Source organism: Hipposideros armiger, unplaced genomic scaffold (genome assembly GCF_001890085.2).
Source record: "Hipposideros armiger isolate ML-2016 unplaced genomic scaffold, ASM189008v1 scaffold_142, whole genome shotgun sequence".
NCBI lineage: Eukaryota > Metazoa > Chordata > Mammalia > Chiroptera > Hipposideridae > Hipposideros > Hipposideros armiger.
In genome coordinates, this window is record NW_017731492.1 from 24,016 (window position 1) to 47,255 (window position 23,240).

Sequence of the window (23,240 nt, forward strand, 5' to 3'; positions counted from 1 at the left end):
AAACATGTTTTGTGGTAAATTCTCAACCGGAACACCACAACATATGAATTTATATTTCCCATGCTTTGTTAATATTATCATAATCAAGTGTAACCAGAACTTCAAGAATAGAGGCCATTTCAGTTTAGTGAATTCCTTGTAATGGTGGATTCCTTAGTGATAAGAGTTATTTACCCATTGACAGAATTCTTTGAGTAAAATAATTTGTAAGATGATATGTACTAATTGAATAGACCCTTATAACAATATTTCCTTCATTAAAGAAGCCCTTTTAAGATTGACAGGCATTCCTTAATAGACACACAATTTTTACGGTGTGAGTTTTGGGGTGTGTGTATGTGTGTGTGTGATCATATTTAACAATTATCAAATACTATGGTGATTTATAATTAAAATATTAATTTCATAGTCATTTTACTTATAGTCTCTGGAACATGATATTGACATATAAAATAGTATTTAAAAACTATAGTGAAATATATATCTATATCTTACCCTCTTTGTTAACTCTAAACAATTGTGAAACATGAAATAATAATCCTGTTGAAGCAAAGCAAACTGCAACATAATTGATAATAATTTCCTTGCCCAGGTTAAAAATCATAAGTATAAAAATCTAATATGTAATACTTATTTTATGTGCAGGAATCAGGTATGAAGAAGGATATTTCTAAATATTCAGTTCAAATAGGAGCAGCTCGGTTTCAGTTAACACACATGGGTCCTTACTTATTTCGAGAAGAAAGGAGTGATCCAGATCCCAGGGTGCATCGCTTTATACCAGACACATGGCAGGTATTTACTGAAAAAATCTGTAGTCTGGAAGAGTGAAGAAACTTGTTGGAAACAGTTGGCTCACATCTCATTGTGTGTGTGACAGATTTTGGATATGTAAACCATTATAGAATGCAACATAATAACAATGAAAATAAACCATGTTTTGACCTAAGAGATAAAGGAACACAGAAAAGAGTCAGTTGAAATTAATAAAAAATATATTGGTTCTATTAAATGATAGAGCCAGTTAGTCCATTCTTAACTACTACATTATACTGTTCTTAACTACTACATTATATAATTACATATATATATTAATTTCAAATCTAAAATGTGGTGCCTCATGTTTAATGGTATATATTTGGCAAGAAAATGGTTATTCCCTTATGCGTCCGCCATCTTGAACACTGTTGTGTCTCAGAAGGAACTGTGAATTCTAAGTTACCTTAGATATAGTTGTTGTTAAATTAAAATTTGACACTATATATGTTATTTTCAAAATTAAATATGATTTTTCTCTTACCTAGAGGGAGCTTCTTGATGTTGTAGATAATAATGAATCTGCTATAATTGTTGCCCCGACTTCATCAGGGAAAACCTATGCTTCTTACTACTGCATGGAGAAAATCCTGAGAGAGAGCGATGAAGGGGTGGTTGTGTATGTTGCTCCAACAAAGGTATTGTGTCCACATGACACTATATATCTCACAGTAATTTTGCTGACCTGTAGTCTGTGCCTTTAATCATAGGGAGGTACCGCAATATATAGGCTCCAGCATTGCAGTCATGGATTTGAGGGCTTATGTGTTGTGCAATCATGAGCCAGTTTTTTTACCTTAGTTTTTCTTACCTTAGTTTTTCTACCTGTAAAAATAAGATAATAACCTTACATTATACATTAATCCTCACTTATCCATGGTTTTGCTTTCCATGTTTTCTTTTTACCCATGGTTAGCCATGGTCCAAAAATATTAAATGGAAAATTCCAGAAATAAACAAATCTTATGTGTTTAATTGTGTGCTGTCCTGAGTAGCATGATGAAATCTTGCACCGCCCTGTTCTGTTCCTCCCTGGAGGCGAATCATCCCTTTGTCCAGTGTATCTGTGCTGTATGCACTTCCCACCCATTGTTCATTTAGCAGCCTTCTCAGTTATCAGTTCAACTCTTGCAGTCCTTGTGTTCAAGTAACCTTATTTTACTTAATAATGACTCCAAATTCAAAAGTAGTGATGCTGGCAATTTGGAAATGCCAAAGTGAAGCCATAAAGTGCTTCCCTTAAGTTAAATGGTATGTATGGATAGGAAAAACAAAACAAAACACAATACTGTATATATAAGGTTTGCTGCTATCTATGGTTTAAGACATCCACTGGGCATCTTAGAACATATGCCCCGTGGATTGGGGGGGTGGGGGGTGGGCTACTGTACTTTATTTTAAACATTAAGTGATATGATATATGTAAAGCATCCAATATACTGTCTGGGCAAAAACAATGATTAATAAGTGGCACCTGTCACTCTTATTTTTTAGTCATTTTATTGCTTAAACCTCCTTAGATCCGGTACTTATTAAAAATCAGGATTTGACACTTTTGAGAATTTTGCTAAAAGAAACCATTTGATATTTGTGCCAGTGTTAAGAGAGTATAGACAAGTTCATAACAGAGAGGAAGAGGGAAAAGCAGCTGTGTTCTCAGTTTTGCCTTCCTCTTGTTTGGATAAATGTTCTACGAATAACCCCTAATTATTGCAAGTGCTATAGACGTCTTCCTTTATAGCATCCTGTGTAAAATAAAGTCAGTGGTCTTTTGGCTAAGTCAGAATTTTTCTCTTTATCTAGAAGGGACCCAGGGTATTCTTCCCTCTCTCTTTCCCTAGGAGAATAGTTAATTGCAGGCCTTAAAGATGCACTGAGAGAGGAAATTCAGAATACTGATTTTGGGAGGAATCATCTCTAATCTATGACCCAGTCCTCTCACTTTACAGATGAGAAAACAGAGGCTTAGTGAAGCTAAGTAATGTGCCTATCATTGGAGAACCAATTACATTTTTAAATAAAAAATCATCATCTGATTTCACCTGTACAAATATATATCACATTTAGGTGGCATAGATTGTTGTTTGCTATTTCTAGCTATCACATTAATAAGCAGTGTGATATATTATACATTAAGACAACTTTAAAATGGAACCAGTGGGAAGAATTTGGTACAAGTAATTTTCTTATTAAGAAAGAGTTGTATAAAATTGGTACTGCAATTTCTTGCATGTAAATTTGTTCCAGATGTTAGTTAACTTGAAGTAATTTTTTCAGTATTTTAAATAATTACTGCATAGCAGATTATGTCTTTTATGATTTAAGGCTCTTGTTAATCAAGTGGTGGGAACTGTCTGCAGTTTATTTACCAAAGCACTACCCAAAGGATTAGTGGTGTGTGGAGTTTTTACAAGGGATTACCGTCATGACACCTTGAATTGTCAGGTATGTCGCACACATGCACACATAATAAAAATAATGTATATGTATATTAGGGCACTTTGATAGGCACTTCAAGGTTTTAATGTCAAGATAAATTCATAATTATGTTGACACATATTTATATTTGAATGTATTGTTTATATTATTTTTCTTATTTAATAATTTGATTAACTTTCAAATAATTACCGTATTTTGCCGTGTATAATGCACACTCACATTGTTGGCCCAAATTTTCAGGTGAAAAATCTTTCTTTTTAATTTCTTAATTGAAATTTTTATTTGTTTATATTTAGGTACTTGGTTTTTGTATTATGAAAGAATTTTAGCATTTATTTTTTCACACGTTATTGTGTAAGAAATTTAATGTAACAAATAATTACAAAACACAAGAACACATACAGGTAAAAGAAATTTTATGTACCAGTAACCAATTTATGTTATTTACACATCATTGAAGACCAAGAACTCATCATCGTTGCAAGTTCATCATAAGTTCAACAAAACCAATTATTGTATACCAGGGTATTATTTTGCATACAGATATAGTTATTGATTTCTAGAGTTACACTTTTAACTCATAAGCATAAATTAAAAAATTGAAAAAATTTATATATATGGAATTAGTATTACCCATGTATAATGCACATCCCTATTTTTTTCCTCACAAATTTTGGGGAAAAGTGTGCATTATACATAATAAAATACAGTATATTTTCTATACAAAGTAGAATGATTTTCTTTTCTAAAATTTCAGCAGGGGGAAGCAGTTTCCTTCAATGCTGCTGGTTTCAAACTCTGATGATTTTATATTCCCAATGTACTGTGTGGGAGAATATGTATTAATGAAATAAGCTTAACTCCTTTTTGATTTGCCAGCAGCAACCTACATCTGTTACACAAAATTGTTTTATTTTTCCACAAATGAGATGGTTGTTTTAATGGAAAGGACAATATAAACGTATTGTGTTACCCAAAATATTTTCATTAATGTCTAACAGTTAAAGTTTGATTTTTAAAAAACAAATCAAGTCAATGGTTCCCTAATTTTTAAAAACAGATATTGGTGACAGTGCCTCAGTGTTTGGAAATCCTCTTGCTATCACCTCATACACAGCAGTGGGTGAAAAGGATAAGATATGTCATATTTGATGAGGTATGCTATCTTTTATTATCATTATTCAAATTAGTTTTATGTATATAAAACATGTACCTTAGGTATTTTAGTAAAGATGGTGATCATATAGATAGTTATTAAAATAAATATTCCGTTTATGAAAGAGGTACTTGGTAATAGATCTGGAAGGAGTTGGAATGGGCAGGTAGAAAATAATTCTAGATTAAGAGTGCTAGCAGCAGAGAAAAAGTATCCCAGAAATCACTGGACACACCAATGACTAGTTGGCAATAGACATATTTTTCTTTAACCAAAAAACTTTTATCATACTGCACTATCTTTTAAGAGGTACTTTTCTATTTTACCTATTTACCTATCACTGGGTGCATTCATGGCAAAATTAGTCATGTTTTCTCTATTCCTGGTTTTAAAAATGCCTCATACTTCCCAGCTAGCAGGGGTCAGCTACATGCGGCTCTTTTGGTACTTTCATCTCAAAAGTTTGCCGAGCCCTGGAAGAGCCAATCCTGTCCCTCACAACAATTTAAAAATTATTCAAGAGCCATAAATATATTTTTACATAATAACCATTATGTGAATAATGTCCTTTAAAAATTTTATAAATGAAACTATGATAGTTTTGGGGGTTTTTTTCATTTTCAATTTTACTTCAGAGGCTCTCGAGCCACAGTTTGCTGACCCCTGGTAGCTAGCTTTAATTTGATGAATAACACTAGGAAGGAAATAAAGAACAGAATAAAAACATGCAAATAAAACAAGCAAATAGACTAAAATAAATAAAATAGGCAGGCTGCAGATTTATGAAGATGACACATAATTTAAACATTAATTTTGAGATACATGTATGTATTAATTTTCTGATACATGTATGTATTCTTTTCTAATACATTAATGCATTGACAGTTTTGCATTAATCTTAAAGTACTGCTTTAGAAACACTTGAAACATTTCAGTTTTTTAATCATTCAGTTTAAAACACCTTATTTAGTTTTGTTTCAGTGTTATTTAGAAGTATATGTCTTAATTTCCAATTTATTTTAAACTTTCTTTTTGGCTTATATTTCTAGCATAGTTATATTTAGGTCAAGAATATATCCTTATATTTTTCATCCTTTGAAATTCAAATTGATAAATAACTTTCATGTCAGTGACACATGTTGAGAAAATGAGATAAACAAGCATTTTTTTTTCAGATTATTATTTTTTTTATTATTATTTTTATTGGGGTATTGGGGGGAAGGGAACAGTGCTGGGGAATTGGAGGAAGGGGAACAGACAAGTTGCTGTTGTTTTGTTCTTCAGTCTAGTTGTGGAGGACGTTGCTTCACTGGCCCAAGTCGGCACCATCATTGCGCTCTTCCCGGGTGAGGCAGATCAGTCGCCGGCTTCTGGACAGCCGCTCACTGCGGCTGCTCGCCACTCACGCTGGCTGCTGGCTACATACAGTAGCCCATGGCAACCCACTGCCACGGGCTGCAGCCTACGCCATCGCCAGCGACTCACAGCAGCCCATCTCCAGGTTGAGCTGTTGTTTAGCATATTAGCTGTGGAGGGCAGTGTCACTGGCCCTCATATATGGGATCCGAACCCGGGGCCCTCTGGCATCCCAAGCCAGTTCTTAACCATTGTGCCACTCGGCCGGTCCTAAAAAAGCATTTTTAATAGCATTATAATAGCATAAAATTTATGAAATACTTTGGAATAAATCTTTTAAAAAATGTGCAAGACATTTATAAAGAAATCTTTAAACTTTACTGAGTGGTATTTTAAAATAATTTTTAAAAACAGTCAAATGGATAGAGATACCTAGGGAAATGGTCCATATTGTTATATTGGAAAATTCAATATTATGATTGTAACTGCCCTGATTATGATTATAATTATGATAGATCATTTTGGACACATATTATTAAGTCCCCAAGTTGTCCTATATATTCAGTGCAATCACAATAAAACCCCAGAGGACTTTTTTTTTCCCTTCAGTGATATTTGTGTGAATGTGTGCGTGTGTGTGTGCACATTTGTATATTGGAGGGAGGGAGTTGATTACCTGATTGTGAAATTTTCATGGAAGTTCAAAAGGAAAAAGTTACCACAGATATATTTGAAAAATATTAAAGTAATAAGAAAGATACATTTGAAAAAGAAGATCAAGGTGGACAAACTTGCTCTATCAGGTATCAGGATTTATTATAGGCCTATTGTAATCAAGTGACATTTTTTGAAAGAGGGATAAACATATGGACAAATGGGACAAAAAACCCAGAAATAGAACCACATATAGACACCTTATTTAAGAAAATTGTGGTACTGAAAACAGTATTAGAAAAATTAACAGTCCATATGGGAGATAAATGAAATTAGATCACTTCCTCACATCCATCATACACAAAATCAATTTCAAAAATGGTTTAAACACATAAACATGAAAGGAAAATGAATGAATATAATATCTGAGGACAATATCTTCATTACTTAGGAGTAGAAAAAGACCTCTTAAACACAAACCTGAAAAGCAGAAACTATGAAAAATAGATTAATAAATTTGACTGTATTAAAATCAAGAGTTTTTATTCATCAAAATATATCATTAAGAGAATGAAATTACAAGCCATTGAGTGGGAGGTATTTATAATTTATAACTGGCAAAGAATTCTGTACTTATATATATAGATATATAAGTACAATGAAAACCAAGTCATAATTTTTGGAAAACAACATTGTAACTATCAAAGGACTTCTGAGGTGCTGGGAATATTTGTCTTGTTTTATGAGGGTATTTCCTTTACTTGGTTAATCTGAATAATACTTAATATAAAAGTCTATTTTTATACAATTTATTGAATATTTCATAGTGAAACAAAGGTTTAAAAATAATACAAAGGTTGATTTAGAGATAAATAATCATATTACACATATTGCCATACATAAAATTCTAATAGCTACCATTATGTTAATGTTTACTATGGATATTTATTCTAAACAATTTCCAGTTATAAAGCTACTAGCTCTTTAGAAAAACCCAGTAAAGTAGTTACTATTATTATGGCTACTGAATTGAGACAGAGAGATTAACTTTCTCTGATTCACCCCATGTTAAGTGGCAGAACCAAGATTAGCATGCAGGGAGCCCGCTTTCATTTTCTGTGCTTTTTAATGCAGCACAGACATGAAAAGCTATTTGTACATGTAAAAATATGAGATTAAGTGTCCTCAAACATAACAATGAAGTAAAAAAACTGCAAAATGTTTATTTTAAATCTTATCTTTTACATCTTTGGTTGAAATACTAAAAAGAGCCTTCTTACCAAGTTTCACTTCATCATTATTCCACATTCATCCCTAGTTTATCATTCTTTGGCACTTCAAACTCATGCACACTTTCTTAAAATAACCTTTTTATCAATATACTTCTGATGTCCTTTACATGTTTTTTTTTTCTTTTTTCTCTCTATTTTGACTAAAATTTTTTTTTTTTTTTTTAGCTGAGCCATCCTGCTACCTGTTGGCAGCTCAGTGGCTGCTCAGCTTGGGGCTGGACTCAAACCGCTGTTGCTCAGAGCTCAAACTCTTGAGTGAGCTCTTAACCAACTGAGCCACTCGGCCGGCCCTGACTAAAATCTTTTTGAAAGTTACTCTTTACCTCTCTACAGTGCCTGCCTCAGGAATAATCAGAAATAAAGCGTAAACATAGGACTTTTTTTTTCCAGATTTTTATTGAGGAATTGGGGGAGGGGAACAGTGTTGGGGAATCGGGAAAGGGGAACAGACAAGTTTCTGTCCTTTTGTTCTTCAGTCTAATTGTGGAGGATGTTGCTTCACTGGCCCATGTTGGTATTATCGTTGTGCTCTTCCTGGGTGAGGCAGTCACTCGCCGGCCATTCGACAGCCGCTCAACGGAGGCTCACGGCAGCTCATGAAAGCTCACGCCAGCTGCTGGCCAGCCCCACTGTAGCCTACGCTGTTGCCAGCGACTCACAGCAGCCCAGCTCGAGGTTGAGCTGTTGTTCACCATCTTAGCTGTAGAGGGCACAGCATCACTGGCCCTCATGTGGGATCCGAACCGGGGCCCTGCTGCTCAGAGCTAGCATCTCTTAACCAATGTGCCACTCAGCTGACCCAAACATAAGACTTTTGAAATTGAGGTTTTTTTTCTTTTTTATTATTTAAAATACAGGGTAAAATATACATAAGGATCTAATTTTTTTATATAAAAGTTTATTATTAGCTGAGAATTTTGCAGACATTATTGAAAATCAAGCCTTTTAAAGTTGTTCTGGCTTTCATATATTATTATTAATTGCCCATAACATTGTGGCAAACTAATAACCACTGCACTCATCTTGCCTCCATTAACAGTGAGGGGACTAGGCTTTCTCTAGATTTCTAACTAGTGTAGGATAAGTGCTCTCTGTATATTTACAGACTGAACCCTGGAGAAGTTTACTTATTTCAAATTAATTTATTTCATAAATATTTTTATCTGTATATCAGAGGTAGGACTACTGACACATGAATAAATCTGTTGTTTTGATAGAGATATTTCTTCATCTTATCTTTTTGTGGCAATCGCTGTAACTTAGCCAATATTTCATTTGTAAACAAGACTTACAAAATGTGTCCTTTTGCTCAATTTGTTCTTGTTTATAAGTATTATTACCATGGCATGGAATAATCTTTTTTCACATTCAGATATTGTCATGCATGATAGAGCAAGTCATTTTTCAATATGGTATTCTCAAACTCACTTTAATCCTTCTCAAAAATCATGTTGTGATTCTTTGACTGCTTTTGTCAATAGCTGAATGAACATCACTGAATGTGGACAGAGAAGGAATAAGTTCTGGTAGCATAATCTATTAATATTTTGGAGAGGAAATTGTAACTAATTTTATAAAGAGTCTATTTAACCACATTGCCAGGTTCACTGTCTTGGGGGAGAAATTGGAGCAGAAGTTTGGGAACATCTTCTTGTTATGATTCGGTGCCCCTTTCTGGCACTTTCTGCTACTATCAGTAATCCTGAACACCTCACTGAGTAAGCCTGGCTTTTGCATTCATTGTAATTGCTATTACTGGTGATATTAATATTAATAAATAATCCAGTCATACATTATTTAAAATAACCTCTAAAACAAAGCAAAAATGTCTTTTCAGGTAAGACTTATTTTCTTCAAGTTTTATTATATTAAACTATAAAATATTTGTTTTTATCCTTTGATTAGATGTAATTTACATGCTTACATGTTTCTTCAAGAATTTTATATGAGAGGTTTAATTCTTCTGTTTATAGCTTGATATTTTGATTTTCAGAGAATAGTGTAAGGAAGTTTAGAATTATCCTTCCAATATACTATGTACATTACTTTCCTATGCAAAACACCAAAAATATTTTCAAAATGAGTCAACACAAAAAGAGAAATGGATATAACTGCTTTATTGGGTTAACAAATTTTATAAGAAAACCTCAAAGTATCAGATTTTGGTAATTGTATAAAAGTGATTAAACCATGTGAATATAAACATAGTTTTAATATGTTCAAAGATTAGAGAAGATTATTATTCTCTTAGAATTAAGTTTTACTGATTTTTTTCTTAGAAAACTAATGATATTGTAGATTTTTTTTGTGTGACAATAATAACCTTTTTTTTTTTTAATAAATAGATGGCTGGTGTTAATTAAAAGGTACTGGCAACATGTTGAGAGCACAATGGAAAATTCTGGTCCAGCACAAAATACCTTGAAACTTTCAAAGAAACAACAAAGAAAAAGAATAGAAAAGCCATCACACAGAGTTAGACTGGGTATGACTATTTTAACTTAGGAGAAGGGGCACTCAGAATTATTCAGTATACTCTATGTGTTTGTATGATATTAGTGCATCTTATAAAAAATGGTTCTTACTACAACTCTGAAGGGAAATCAATTTTGTTTCAATATACAGAGGAAATTAAGTAAGTAGGAATCTTAGCTACAGGAGATTAAGTAACATGCGGAAGTCCACACAGCTAACAAAGGGTGGATCTATTAAATTTGATTATCAAGCTCTTTTTTTTTTTTTTTTAGATTTTTATTGGGAAATTGGGGGGATGGGAACAGTGCTGGGGAATTGGGGAAAGGGGAACAGACAAGTTGCTGTCGTCTTGCTCCCCAGTCTAGTCGTGGAGGACGTCGCCTCACCGGCCCAAGCTGGCACCATCATTGCGCTCTTCTCTGGTGAGGCAGATCAGTCGCCGGCCTCTGGACGGCCACTCACTGCGGCTGCTGGCCGCTGGCCACACACGGTAGCCCATGGCAATCCACTGCCACAGGGACTGCAGCCCACGCCGTCGCCGGCGACTCATGGCAACCCAGCTCCAGGTTGAGCTGTTGTTCAGCATCTTAGCTGTGGAGGGCAGTGTCACTGGCCCTCATATGTGGGATCCGAACTGGGGCCCTCCGGCATCCCAAGCGAGTTCTTAACCATCGCGCCACTCGGCCGGCCCTGATTATCAAGCTCTTTACGAAGATTATCTATTTTGAAATAATGCAAATCCCTGCATTATTTGGGGTGGTTAAAGATGGAATTGTAGCAAAGATAAATGTTTCACTCCCTATTTTGTAAGATAAAATTAAGGGCAAAAACATTTCTGGAGGGTAGTTCAGTTTTGGTTTGCTGAAAAATCATTGCTTCAAAATATCCTGTTTCACTTGCAGTCTAGTTCTATGCTGTCATTCCTGTTTTGTACCACAGTAGTCTTTTCTTTCATGAATTTTCTTGACATTTGGTCTATTCATTGTTCTTCAAAACTTGCCTTTGCTTTTTAACTCCTTTTTCTGGAATGACCTTTAATCTACACTTGACCAAATTCTATCTATTCATTACTTAAAAGAGATGGTCTAGAGGCACAGCTCAAATACTATCTTGATTCTTTTATTTTAAGTCTCATATTTTGTCCTATGTTATGACATTTTCTACTGTCTATTGTAATTATTTTTATATGCCTTATTTTCCTTGGAAAATGCTAGACATTTTATATATATATATATGTATATATATATGTATATATGTGTGTGTGTTATTATATATATATATATATATATTTAAGTAAATAGATAATATTATATATAATGCATTGTAGATATAACATATTTGTTTATAAACCATACCATGGTCTTATATTTTATATGTACTCTAAATATTTGACTACTGAATTAATGAATGTTGCTATACCTTATATACTCGTGACTGTTTTCATGAGAATTCCATGAAATAGTATAAAATCATATTTTTCTGGCTACTTTCCAACAAAAGGATGCATCTCCCCATACATGACACTCTGCTTTCACTTAACAAATGTTGAAGTGCCTAATATATTCCAGGACCTATTATTGTCCTTAGAATTACAATAGGAAACAAACCCTTTGATTTTCTGGAGCTTAAATTAATGTGGACATAGAGATTAAACAAAATGAATAGTAAATAAAATAAATAGCATGCTAGGTTGTGGTAAGTGCTAAGAAAAAAATAAGACCAAGTATAATATTAATAGAGATATTTGGAATATCAGCTTCTTCGATGAAAGGAAATAAACTAAAAAACAAAAGATACATATTCTTTCTTTGACCAAGTAATACTATTCTTAAAGATAGAGAGATAATATAGTATTAATAGTAACAGTAATACTTAGTGTTCTTAAATAATTGTATGTCTACATACTCTATTTATTTATTCCATGCCCCGTTACACAAAGGCATGCTTTACAAGAATACATGCAGAAAAAGAAATTGTAACATGATAATTAAATACCAGGAACTGAAAAACAGGATAGGACATAGTTGAAGATTAAGGTCAAGGGGAAAAATAAAGCACAGATATGCGGTATAGGTACATTGAGTCCTATTTCAAGGTTTTTCGCAACGCACAGCATTGTTTTAAATGTTTTGTTGGCAATGGATTCAAGCATTGCTCGTTCTAGGCCTGCTCGTGATTGTAAAATCATAATTAGGCCATTGTTTTTGAAAGCAAACAGATCTTAATGATGATTACAATCCTATGTTTACAGTATGGTACAAAGAGCGATACAACGATCTAGAAAAGTATGTGTGTTCCCTAAAGGATGACAACTTTATCATTGAACACTATCACCCGTGTGCTGCACTTACCGTCAGTCATGTAAGTACAAACCACTTTGGAAAATTACTATGTTATCAGGTTGTTAAAAATCTCTATATGGAATACAAAATCAATAATTTTGTTTTTTATGGTTTCTAGATGCAGAAATATGGAATCCCTTTAGACCTCGGATTTTCTCCACGGGAAAGCGTACTACTTTATGATGCCATGGTCCATGTTTGGCCAGAATGGACAAGAGTGCAGGTGTGTGTATATATACATTCTTTGGCAGATATCGCTAGTTCTTTGGCTATGGCAGTCCATTAATAATGAGCAAATTCATGAATGGTATTATTTCTGGTATAGACAAAGGCAGCATATTTCATTGTTAAGAATTTAAACTCCAAAGCCTCAGTGCTCCAGAATTGGGCTAATTAGTGAAAATGTCTATATATCTATATTTTTCCCTGCCCCCCCAAAATAACATCTACTTTATTGGGTTATTATGAAGATTAACTGAATTGTTATTTGTAAAATGCGTAGACTAGTGCCTTGCCATGGTAAGAAAAATATGCATTTTTAAAATTTAAATTTAGATAGTTTTATTTCTTTTACCTCTAAAGCTACCTGCAATATTTAAAAAAAAAATTACTTGTTGGTAGGTTCTAATGAACACAGAATAATAAGCAACCATTATGTAGAGAGCAGAACTCTCAGCCCACATGCAGTTAGCTATGTAGCTGAATATGGACTGCTTGAGAGATTTACTTCATAGTGGTGTATATGGAAAACTTTACAAAGAACGATGACTATTTTCCTTGATATTTGTGGACCTTCATTTTCAAGGAGTTAGAACCTGAAGAATTCAGGTGCTTCAAAAATAAAGTAGTCATCATGAGGGCAGATGCCAAGAAATACGAAGAGGAACTGAAAAAGGAATTGATGCACTGGATTCAGCTGGACCCAAGCAAGGTAGTTAAAGCCACTTAGGATTTATTTAAATTAAAGATTAATATGAAATGAACCTGACTACTTCATTTCGTTTCAGGAGAATCACCCATAAAGCTCTCCAGGGTTTGAAGATTAATACCCCGTTGCTATGCTTTACTATTCTCCCTTAAATTTAGTTACCTAGATGTAGAAAAATGCAAAAACTCATTACTTGGCATCCAGTGTGGACAAACCACACATGCTGGTACCATGTCATTCCTGAATCTACATTTTAGACAATGAAATTAAAGTTGGGCTTTTGCTTTTTATAGAAGAAAGGACTTCTGTGATTTCTGATACCACTAGGTCATTATCCTGATTTTCATCTTGAATATTTCCCCAAAGAAGACCTTTCATCTATTTACTAGTTTGGATAGGTGAATGTCCAGTTTCTTTCTGTTGCCAATTAACTGGATAGATAAGAGAAGTTATAAGTATTTAATTTATCTTCATTACTTTAAGTTCTATTCTTTACTTTTATTATTAGTCTCAGGTGTATAAAACAATGTAACAGTTATAGTTTTTACCCCTCACAAAGTGACAACCCCCTCCCCCAATCCACTGCCCACTCCCCCACTCCCGATATCATACATATATATGTTTTATTATTTGGAGACCAAATAAAACATTATATATATATATATATATAAACCAGAACCTATTTTAATGAGTGATAAATCCTTACATTAGGAAGGTTTACAGAGTGACAGCAGAAGTTTTGAAGTACAGGCAAATTTAGTACAGTGTACATTAGGAAGTCTTGTGAAATGATAATAAGAATAACTCAACTATACTTGGAGGATTACTCAAATATCTCTCTGGAGATTGTTTTATTTGGGCTCCAAATTTTACAGTGTTAATCTCTGACACCAGAAAAGGAAGAAGCAACATGACAAGTTAGTTATTTGGTTTTTAAGAGAAAAATAGGAAATGTTCAGTTCAATTTACTCAGGTACAAGAGACATACATTTTATACAAGAAATATGGACAGTTAAAGCAATGAGACATCATATTTTGAGGAAGGAAGGAAGGGGGTGAAAACTGAGTGTTAATAATATGCCTAATAATTCATTCATTTGTAGCAGCTTTATTAAAAGATTCACATATTGTGTTGTTATTGGTTTAAAGCATACATTCAGTGTTTAAAAATATATTTACAGAGTTGTGCGTCCATCACCATCATCTAATTTGAGAACATTTTCATCATCCCCAAAGGATACCTTTTACCCATTAGCAGTCACTCCGACTTACTCATTCTCTTTCATCCTCTGCCCCCCAGATTTAGGTAACAACTAACCTATTTTCTGTCCCTGTAGATTTGTGTTTATTTTGATTAAAAACTGTCCTGCAGTGAGAAGTTTTATCTAATTGTAGTTTTGATTTACATTTCCCTAAAGACCAATGATGAGTATCTTTTCATGTGCTTATTAACTACTGCTATATATCCTTTGGAGAAATGTTTATGACAACCCTTAGCCTGCTTTTAAAATTGAATTGTCTTTTTTTAAAGATTTTTATTAAAATATAGCTCACATACAATATTATATTAGGTTCAGGTGTGCACCATAATTATTCAACATTTATAGTTACTCAACATTCAACTAAAGAAGTGATTACCATAAGAATTGCTATTATATTAAATAGAGGTTTTCAACACTGGCTGCTTATTAAAAATTGCAGCTTATTAAAAATTCTGATTTAATTGGCCTTTGGAGGGGCTGGGGCACTGAAATTTTAAAACAAAATTCTATGAAACTTTAATGTGCAGACAAGGTTGATAATCTTTGGTCTACCATTGTTATTATCTGGCTTTTAACTCACTGAGATATGCCAGCCTAGATCAAACTTAATTTTACTTAGTTCTCCTAACTTGCCATATCCTAGGAGATAGCTGACCTCTGGGTTCTAATTAGTTTCATCCAATATCCTGTCCATTAGGCACTAGCCTTGTATTTCCTCTCCTTGGAGCTTATAACATGCCTCGTGACAACAAGCTGTGCCATTCATAACATGAAAATCCTCTTCTCATCTATTGTATCTTGTCTAATAATTTTTATTGGGCATTTTACATCCTTTTCACCTAAATTTCCACTTTTAAATGTTTATTTTGCTTAAATTTGTTATTTTAGTTGCTTTGTTAGAAATATTATTTGGAGACCAGTAGTGCATATATAGGGTCAGTTGAATGAATGACTAAATAAAATTATCTCTTAATTTTATTTTTTATGAGGCATCCTTTGGTACAGTAGACTAAATTCTGCTTTTAGGCAATGTTTATGTGGTCAACTTTTTCTCTTGCTATATCATTTTAATTAGAAGGAAGGTTATAAATATTACCTTATCCCAGTAATTTTACTAGATAATCCTGTAGTTGTTTTGCTTTTTTAGTTATATTATTCTTTTGTGGTTTAATTTGGCTTTAATTAACGTTATAATTAATGGTGGGGATGTCAACACACTATGAATTTAGAAACCTCTCAGCAGATATGTAACAAGTAAGTCCTAGTTGACATACTTTAGTTCTAGAGTCAGTAATAATCTTTTTTCTTGTGTTGGCATCTATAATGATTTCTTATCTTTCTGAAGTTTATGGAAGACAGCTTCTTCAGAAAGCCTAATTTTACTATATTTAGGAAGAAATTTTATTGTCAGTCTCATGGTTCAGAATTTCTCTTTTTCACGTTTTCTTTGTATTTTTTCCTACTCCTCTAGTTCATTTTCTTATTCACATTCTTTTCTCCTTTGATTCTCTTGGCACTGAATCTATTTATTATACTTTTCAGAACTTCTTATTCTGGGGTTATTTTTCTGCTTCCAAATCCTTGCCAGCTAATTTTAATGTTTATGTCCTCTCTTGTGTTTATCTGAGATAATTTTTTTTTCCTTTTCAGAAGAAGTAATATTTCTCATGTTCCTTACATGTTGTTATTTTGGAGATTTTCTTCTTTTTTTTTTTAATTTTTGGATATGTGATGAATGTGATGTTGTGAGGATTCTGTTTTCTATTACAGTCCTCTGAAGAGTGGTTTTTAATTTTTTGTTTTTAATTTTCATTTTAGGAGGCAATTAACTTAAACTCAAATTATAAATTTTGTCTTCTGAGTGACAGCTAAAACCTTAATTTTTCATCCTTACTTAGGCCACATGGAGTTTGCGTTGCACACATGTGAGTCAGTAGTTATAAAAATTTGGGCTTAGTTTATTGACAGATTTTAGGAATTTTATTTTCTAGCTCTCTCTTTTCTGGGATTGTCCCCTCATTTCTTAGTGGCTATTGTTCTGAGTTCAATTTACTGTTTCTTCAGACAAAAAGATGGCAGAATGGGGGAGGGGGAGAATGCATCAACATTTTGGCTTCTCTAATGTCCCCAAGCTAAAAACCACGAAACTGGGGTTTTCCACTCATGCTGTTTCCTCCCTGTATCCTCTGCTCCAGAACCTGTCTGCTTTTGTTCATTTTCCGGTGACTTCAGGTCAGCGTTTTGTTGCTGTATTTTTTCCCATAAGTGACGTGTTACCTGCAGGAGGGCAGGGTTCAATAGGAACTCTTTCAGCTGTCACAGAAGCAGGATTCCTACATTTCTCTTCTTGTTAGAGAATTTCTCTCACATTCCTGAAGGATAATATACATTCTAAAGTATTGCCATACCTTTCAGGAAATTTTGTTGGCACTTTTCACATGTACTCACTTATCTCTTTCCACACCATTTCACCTTTAGAATAGACTGTCTACTGATGAAAGCACATCTATTTTTTTCCTCAAAACATTGGGCAATGGTATCATAAAAGAGGCAACTCTACTCATTTAAAGGCAGAACAGGCTTCACCACCACTATTTTCTTTAATATTCTGCTCCCTCTACTGCAGCTAGAGATACTGAGGCCTGGTGAGGGTCATCTCACAGGTCATAGGCCCAGGTGAGGGATGGTTGAATCACCAGGTCTCGGGGAGTGATTAATCTCTACCTTAGAATAGTTGCAAATGGCTCTGAAAGGTGCCTCTTCAGGGTGAGTCAACTGGTAGAGTGGGAGAGATGAGAGGACAGAGCAGAGCTTGTTTGAATTTTTTTATGATATATTTACTTATTATATATAAATTGAGTAAATAAACATAGACTAAAAGGTAAGGGAACATGGAATACATAGTTTGGATCCTATAGTCTCTTATCCCTCCTTGAACTTATATTGAAGTATACACTGCTCAATCCCAACATTTATGTATTATCTGGTTAAATAGTTGATTTGTTATGTCTCTCATGCCTGGGTTCCTAAACACTTGGGGAGCTAGCTGAATTCTGCTTTTAAATAATTTTATTTGTTCACATTTCTTAGTTTTCCCAAGACAGCCCAAGTTTGCATCTGTTGTTTTTAGCCTCCTCAACCCCTCACTCTGAATACTGGTTTGGATGATGAATTTGGAAGAATATATAATCTATGATTTGTATTTATAGAATTTTGACTCTATTTATGTTGAAGTCCTACTTACTGTGTACCCTGTGTTCACCCTGTTAATAACCAACGTGAATTTGTGACAATCTCTGTCCCCTTCCATAAACACTATGCTATGGCACTACATAGACATGATTACAATATTGTAGAAATATATCATTCAACTTTTCTCAGGTTTTAGTTGTATTTTAAAATATTTAGTGCATGGTTTAGGTATAATTCCAGACTTATTCCATTAAAATATACTAAGCCTTACCAATTTAATTTCAGTCTCAAATGTCAACTGACTTTATTATCTTTTCTTCACAATCACAAATATTTTATGATCTAACTTTTACTTATGATAATTTTATTCAGGTGAATCAGTTACTAAACTACCTTAAGCCTGAAACTTTTGACAGTGCAGAATCTGAAAAGCGTAGAATGTTTCCCTGTTTTGTGGAAAAACTTAAAGAAATGGGCAACCTGCCAGCAATATTTTTTTTGTAAGTAACATTTACTTAGAATTATACTTAATGTTGTATCAATTTAAAGACTTTTGAAAAAATAACTGTGGGAGGATATGATAATCTCTGACTCATACTTGTAGAATTTTGAGAAATTTTAACTCTATTTATGTTGAAAACATACTTACAATACCAATCTGTGTATAGGATGAGAGGTAGGAGCATGTCTCATTAAATTATACTCCAAAATCTAATTGTATAGCTTAGTACAGTAGAATTTTCTGGCCTATCACTTATTAGAAAAGTTCTACCGTATTTCCCCATGTATAAAATGCACACTTTTTCGAAAAATTTGAGGTCTAAAAACTGGGTGCATCTTATACAGTGGTTGTATGAGCACAAAAACAAGCGTGAAAAAAGTGGGAAATGCAAGTGAAAAAAACTACAACCACTGTATAAGATGCACCCAGTTTTTAGACCTCAAATTTTTCAAAAAAGGGTGTGTCTTATACATGGGGAAATATGGTATATATCATCAAAGTAAGATAAGGGGAAAAGGATAAAATATAGTGTGCATTTGCCAAAAGAGAGCATGTACACTAACATACATATGCGTAACACATACACATATGACCTCATACTATTTGTTCTGTATGTTGTTTGCAAAAGTGATTACATCTAAACCCTTCACTAAAAAGGAAAAATCTTCAGTCTGCTAGTTTTCTGTTTCTATTTTTTCCGTCAGAGCATTAAAAGAAAAGTCAGCTGGAGCTTAGTAGCAGCATCAAATAATTAACAATCATGTTTTCATTTATACTTAAAATAATGATTTTCCTTTGGAAAATATTTAATAGATCTATATAGATGGAATTATCTCATGTTCAGTTCATTTCACTTTGCTTCTTGGTGCTGGGCCCAGGACTCAGGGATGCAGAAACAATTTGTGACATGACTGCCCTTAAGGAACTGACATCCTTTAAATAGTGATTATTTGTGACCTTGAAACAGTCTATAGTTTAGCCAGTCAACATATAAACAGTTACTTAATATTTGAGTATTCAAGGCATTCTGTAGGTTTAATAGTGAGTATGACTAAGGGCTGGCTGAGTGGCTCAGTTGGTTAACAGCTCGTTCAAGAGTGTGACCTCTGAGCAACAGCGGTTTGATTCCCAGTCCGAGCTGAGCAGCTGCTGAGCTGCCAACAGGTGGCAGGATGGCTCAGCTTAAAACAAAAAAAATAGTGAGTATGAGGAGATATTTGTCACCTCTGGGAACATAGTGGGGTAAAACAGTAAATTATTAATTGTAAATCATAGTCTGTCCCTTAAGGGGTCATAATATGCACTTTAAATAAATGTGCGATAAAGACATTAATGATGTGCTTTAGGTGTAACGAGAAGAGAAACAATACGTAGTCTAAAATGGTCAAAGACATTTTCACAGAGGGCCTGGGTCTCAAAGAGTAGATATCCTAGACAAGGAGGAGAAGGAAGGAAACCTAGATCTAATTTATTTTCTTCTACCTGAAACAAAACAAGATCTTTTGCAAAGCAAACAAACAAATGAAAGATGGATTATGAGCAAAACTTATATGATATGCAGAGAGTGCCAAAAACAAATGTATACATATTTTTAAAAAGGAAAAAACTGTATTAAAATTGTAATACTCAATACATACCAATAACATAAGATGAATACAAGTCATTTGTATACATTCTTTTGGCATCCATGGTATATACATAAAATTATATAGTCTCTCTCTCTCATATATATGATATATAAGATACATAAGAAATGTATATAATATATATATACACAATATATATATAATTGGTGTATATATATACATGATATATATAAAATTGGTATGAACATACAATTATTAAAATTCTCATATTTCTACTTTAGCTACAACATTCATTCAGTGGAAATGTCAGCTTCACGACTTTTTACGAATTTGATAAGTAAACAAAATACTCATAATGATCCAAATTCTGAAAAAGAAAAGAAGATTTTGAGGAGGAAACTATGGAAAGCAACACGGACTCAAAGAAGAAACTGTGCTGTGTGAGTATTTTTACTTGAGTTGTGAAATTTTAAATGTTTAATGAAATGTATGAGCATGAAACTGTTTTTATAATTCAAACTTGTTTTTATGACGTGATGATGTGACTTTTTTCTCTTTCTGTGACACATGAAGTTATCTTAATTATAATTTATTTTTGGTGGGGCATTTAGGAGGATTTTTTGAATATTTTAATAGTTATACAATAATTTACAATAATTTTCTTTGTTGTATTAGTTTTCTTTTTCTTAGAAGTGCAAATTATAGATTTGTTTTTTAGAAATTGCAAGTTTGCAAATTTGCCTAAAATACATTATATACATGTTTTTACTACTTATAAAAGATAGCCATTAAAATATCAAACAACTAGTCAGAACAAGTTCACTAGCACATTTATCTTTTAATATAACAGAAATATGATTTAAATATTTTTATGCCTTTATTGTCTTAACAGAAAGTATACAAATATGTAAAGAAATACCTCTATTTTTGTTTCATTCTAATGTATAAATTAACCTGGGAATCATGATATATGAATTTTGTTATATAATTTTGTTTGATAATAGTTACACAGTTCTCACCCTTGCTCAGGATTCTTTCCTAGCATATGTCCTTACCTACTCTTGGAGGAAAAAAATAATAACCATATTTTTTTTCTTTTCTGACTGTTTCAGGAATATTTCTGGAATGGGGATGGTTATATAGAATAGGTTTGGGTCTTAAGAGTGAAATTGCATGAAGGATGGCTGATACAGGCCTGTTCTAATGGCCCAGCAGGCTGGTCCTTCTTCCTCTGTATTTCATTCCACCCAAGCAGTGATTTATTGAGCAATACCCAAACATATCTCAAGGCTAATTTTGTCACTTACAGGAAAAAAAAATTACAGTGTATATTAGAAAGAAGAGAGTCTGCCAGATAAAATTTTCCAAATACTTCTCAAACTATAAAGAATTTGAATTTGGTAGAAGAGGGTAAAGGGGGTCAAATATATGGTGATGGTAGGAGAACTGACTCAGGGTGGTGAACACACAATGTTACGTATAGATGATGTATTACAGAAATTTACACTTAAAACCTATGTAATTTTACTAACCATTATCACCCCCAAAAATTTAATTAAAAAAAGAATTTGAATTTTTATGCAATTATTAGGAATATGGAATTTTTCCATCAAATTTAGTATCAAAAATATAATTCCACTGGATATAGAAATTAAAAATTTGGTTAGCAAGAGAGATGGGAGAGATGCAGAAGGTTTTCTATTTCCTGTCAAATACATCTTAATGCATACATTTAAAATATACTTAAATGGTAAGCTGATGAACAGCCAGTTGGACGAATGTCCTCTAATCAGGGCATTGTGTTTTGGGTTTTAATTACCCGGCATCCTTTTTACCTAGCATTTATATACATAACCTCAAACTTAAAAACATAAAGGGATATGCTATAATCAATATATTTACTGATTTTCTTAATATTTTATATTCAGTTTTTTTAATTCAGATTCTGGTGCTAGAATTCAAAGAATCATTTTATTGGCAGCTGAAATAAAGGAAATAAGGAAAAACCTTAAGAAGCATTATGCAATTTCTCCAGACTGTACTTATACTGATCGTACAGTTGTGGATCATCAGGTAAGAGAAAAGAAACAGGGATGCATTCAGGTGTGTTTATTGGCTTGCTAGGACTGCTGGAACAAAGCACAGAATGAGTTGCTCAAGCAACAGAAATTTATTTTGATCCCAGTTCTGGAGAATAGAAGGTATTGTCAGGGTTGGTTTTTCTGAATGCTGGGAGGGAAGGACCCATGCCAGGTCTTTCTCCTGGGCTTCTAGATGGCTGTCTTCTTTCTGTATCTTCATATTATTTTTTCTTTGTATGTGTCTGTGTCCAAATTTCCTCTTTTTATAAAGACACTAGTGATATTGGATTAGGATCTACCCTAATGACCTCAATTTAATTGAATTACTTTGTAAAAACCCTACCTTTAAGTGTGGTCACACCTTGAGGTACTGGAAGTGAGGACTTTAACATAAGAGTTTTTGGAGGAACACAATTTAGCACATAAAAATGTTTGTAGTGTCTATACTGTGATATGGAATTTATAAAACACACAATGTACTTTATCTACATTGATCTTGAGACAATAGATGTTTGGAGTCTGGAGAAATTAAGATAATTCGTGTAAGTTCACAAAGCTATTAAAAGCAGCTCAAAGACTTGTGCCAAGGTATAATTCCAATATTTATGAAATTGCCTTTATTAATTGAAGTTATTTATAACTATTCCTTTATACAGACAGAAATACAAAAATTAAATGTGACATCCTTTTTTGTGAACGACAGGCTTGAGTAACAGCTTGCTAAAAGAACCTCAAAATTATATTTGTCTGCTGGAAATTCTTCCACCTCTTTTGGTTATATACCTTGTACCTAGTTCCTCAAACTAGAAACTGTGGAGTTGTGATTGTCTTACACTTTTTCTTCCTGCCACAGTTCATTCACAAACTTAACTCTAGAGCACAGATAGATACCCTAAGCAATGGGTGCTCATGAAATGATTGTTGGTTGACCTAATTGTTCATGTGGTAGTCAGAGAACTGTGGTTCTTACTTGTTTATGCTTTTTTCTTTACTTAAATTATGGGAAGGGGGAGAAGGAGAGGCAGAATAAGAGAGAGAGAGAAGGGGAGAAAAAAGAGAAGAGAAAGAGAAACAATAATAGTGACTGATAGAAATAGATAGAAATGTACAGAATCAGACACAGGACGTTTCAGAGAGAGAGAAAGGAAACAAGGAGAGA

At 33.4% G+C, this 23,240-nt stretch overlaps 1 protein-coding gene across 1 annotated transcript in view; it reads left to right on the forward strand.

Moving 5' to 3' along the window:
* Window positions 1–654: 654 nt before the first annotated feature.
* The window catches only part of LOC109386945 (probable ATP-dependent RNA helicase DDX60), a 44,187-nt gene continuing 21,601 nt past the window's right edge, over window positions 655–23,240 (forward strand). Inside the window, exons 1-12 of the mRNA XM_019650573.1 lie at window positions 655–795; window positions 1,305–1,454; window positions 3,142–3,261; window positions 4,316–4,411; window positions 9,316–9,431; window positions 10,059–10,198; window positions 12,440–12,549; window positions 12,649–12,753; window positions 13,336–13,461; window positions 18,285–18,412; window positions 20,282–20,440; window positions 21,929–22,073. Of these exons, the coding sequence (XP_019506118.1) occupies window positions 655–795; window positions 1,305–1,454; window positions 3,142–3,261; window positions 4,316–4,411; window positions 9,316–9,431; window positions 10,059–10,198; window positions 12,440–12,549; window positions 12,649–12,753; window positions 13,336–13,461; window positions 18,285–18,412; window positions 20,282–20,440; window positions 21,929–22,073 (1,536 nt within the window). The remainder of the gene's footprint in view (window positions 796–1,304; window positions 1,455–3,141; window positions 3,262–4,315; window positions 4,412–9,315; window positions 9,432–10,058; window positions 10,199–12,439; window positions 12,550–12,648; window positions 12,754–13,335; window positions 13,462–18,284; window positions 18,413–20,281; window positions 20,441–21,928; window positions 22,074–23,240) is intronic.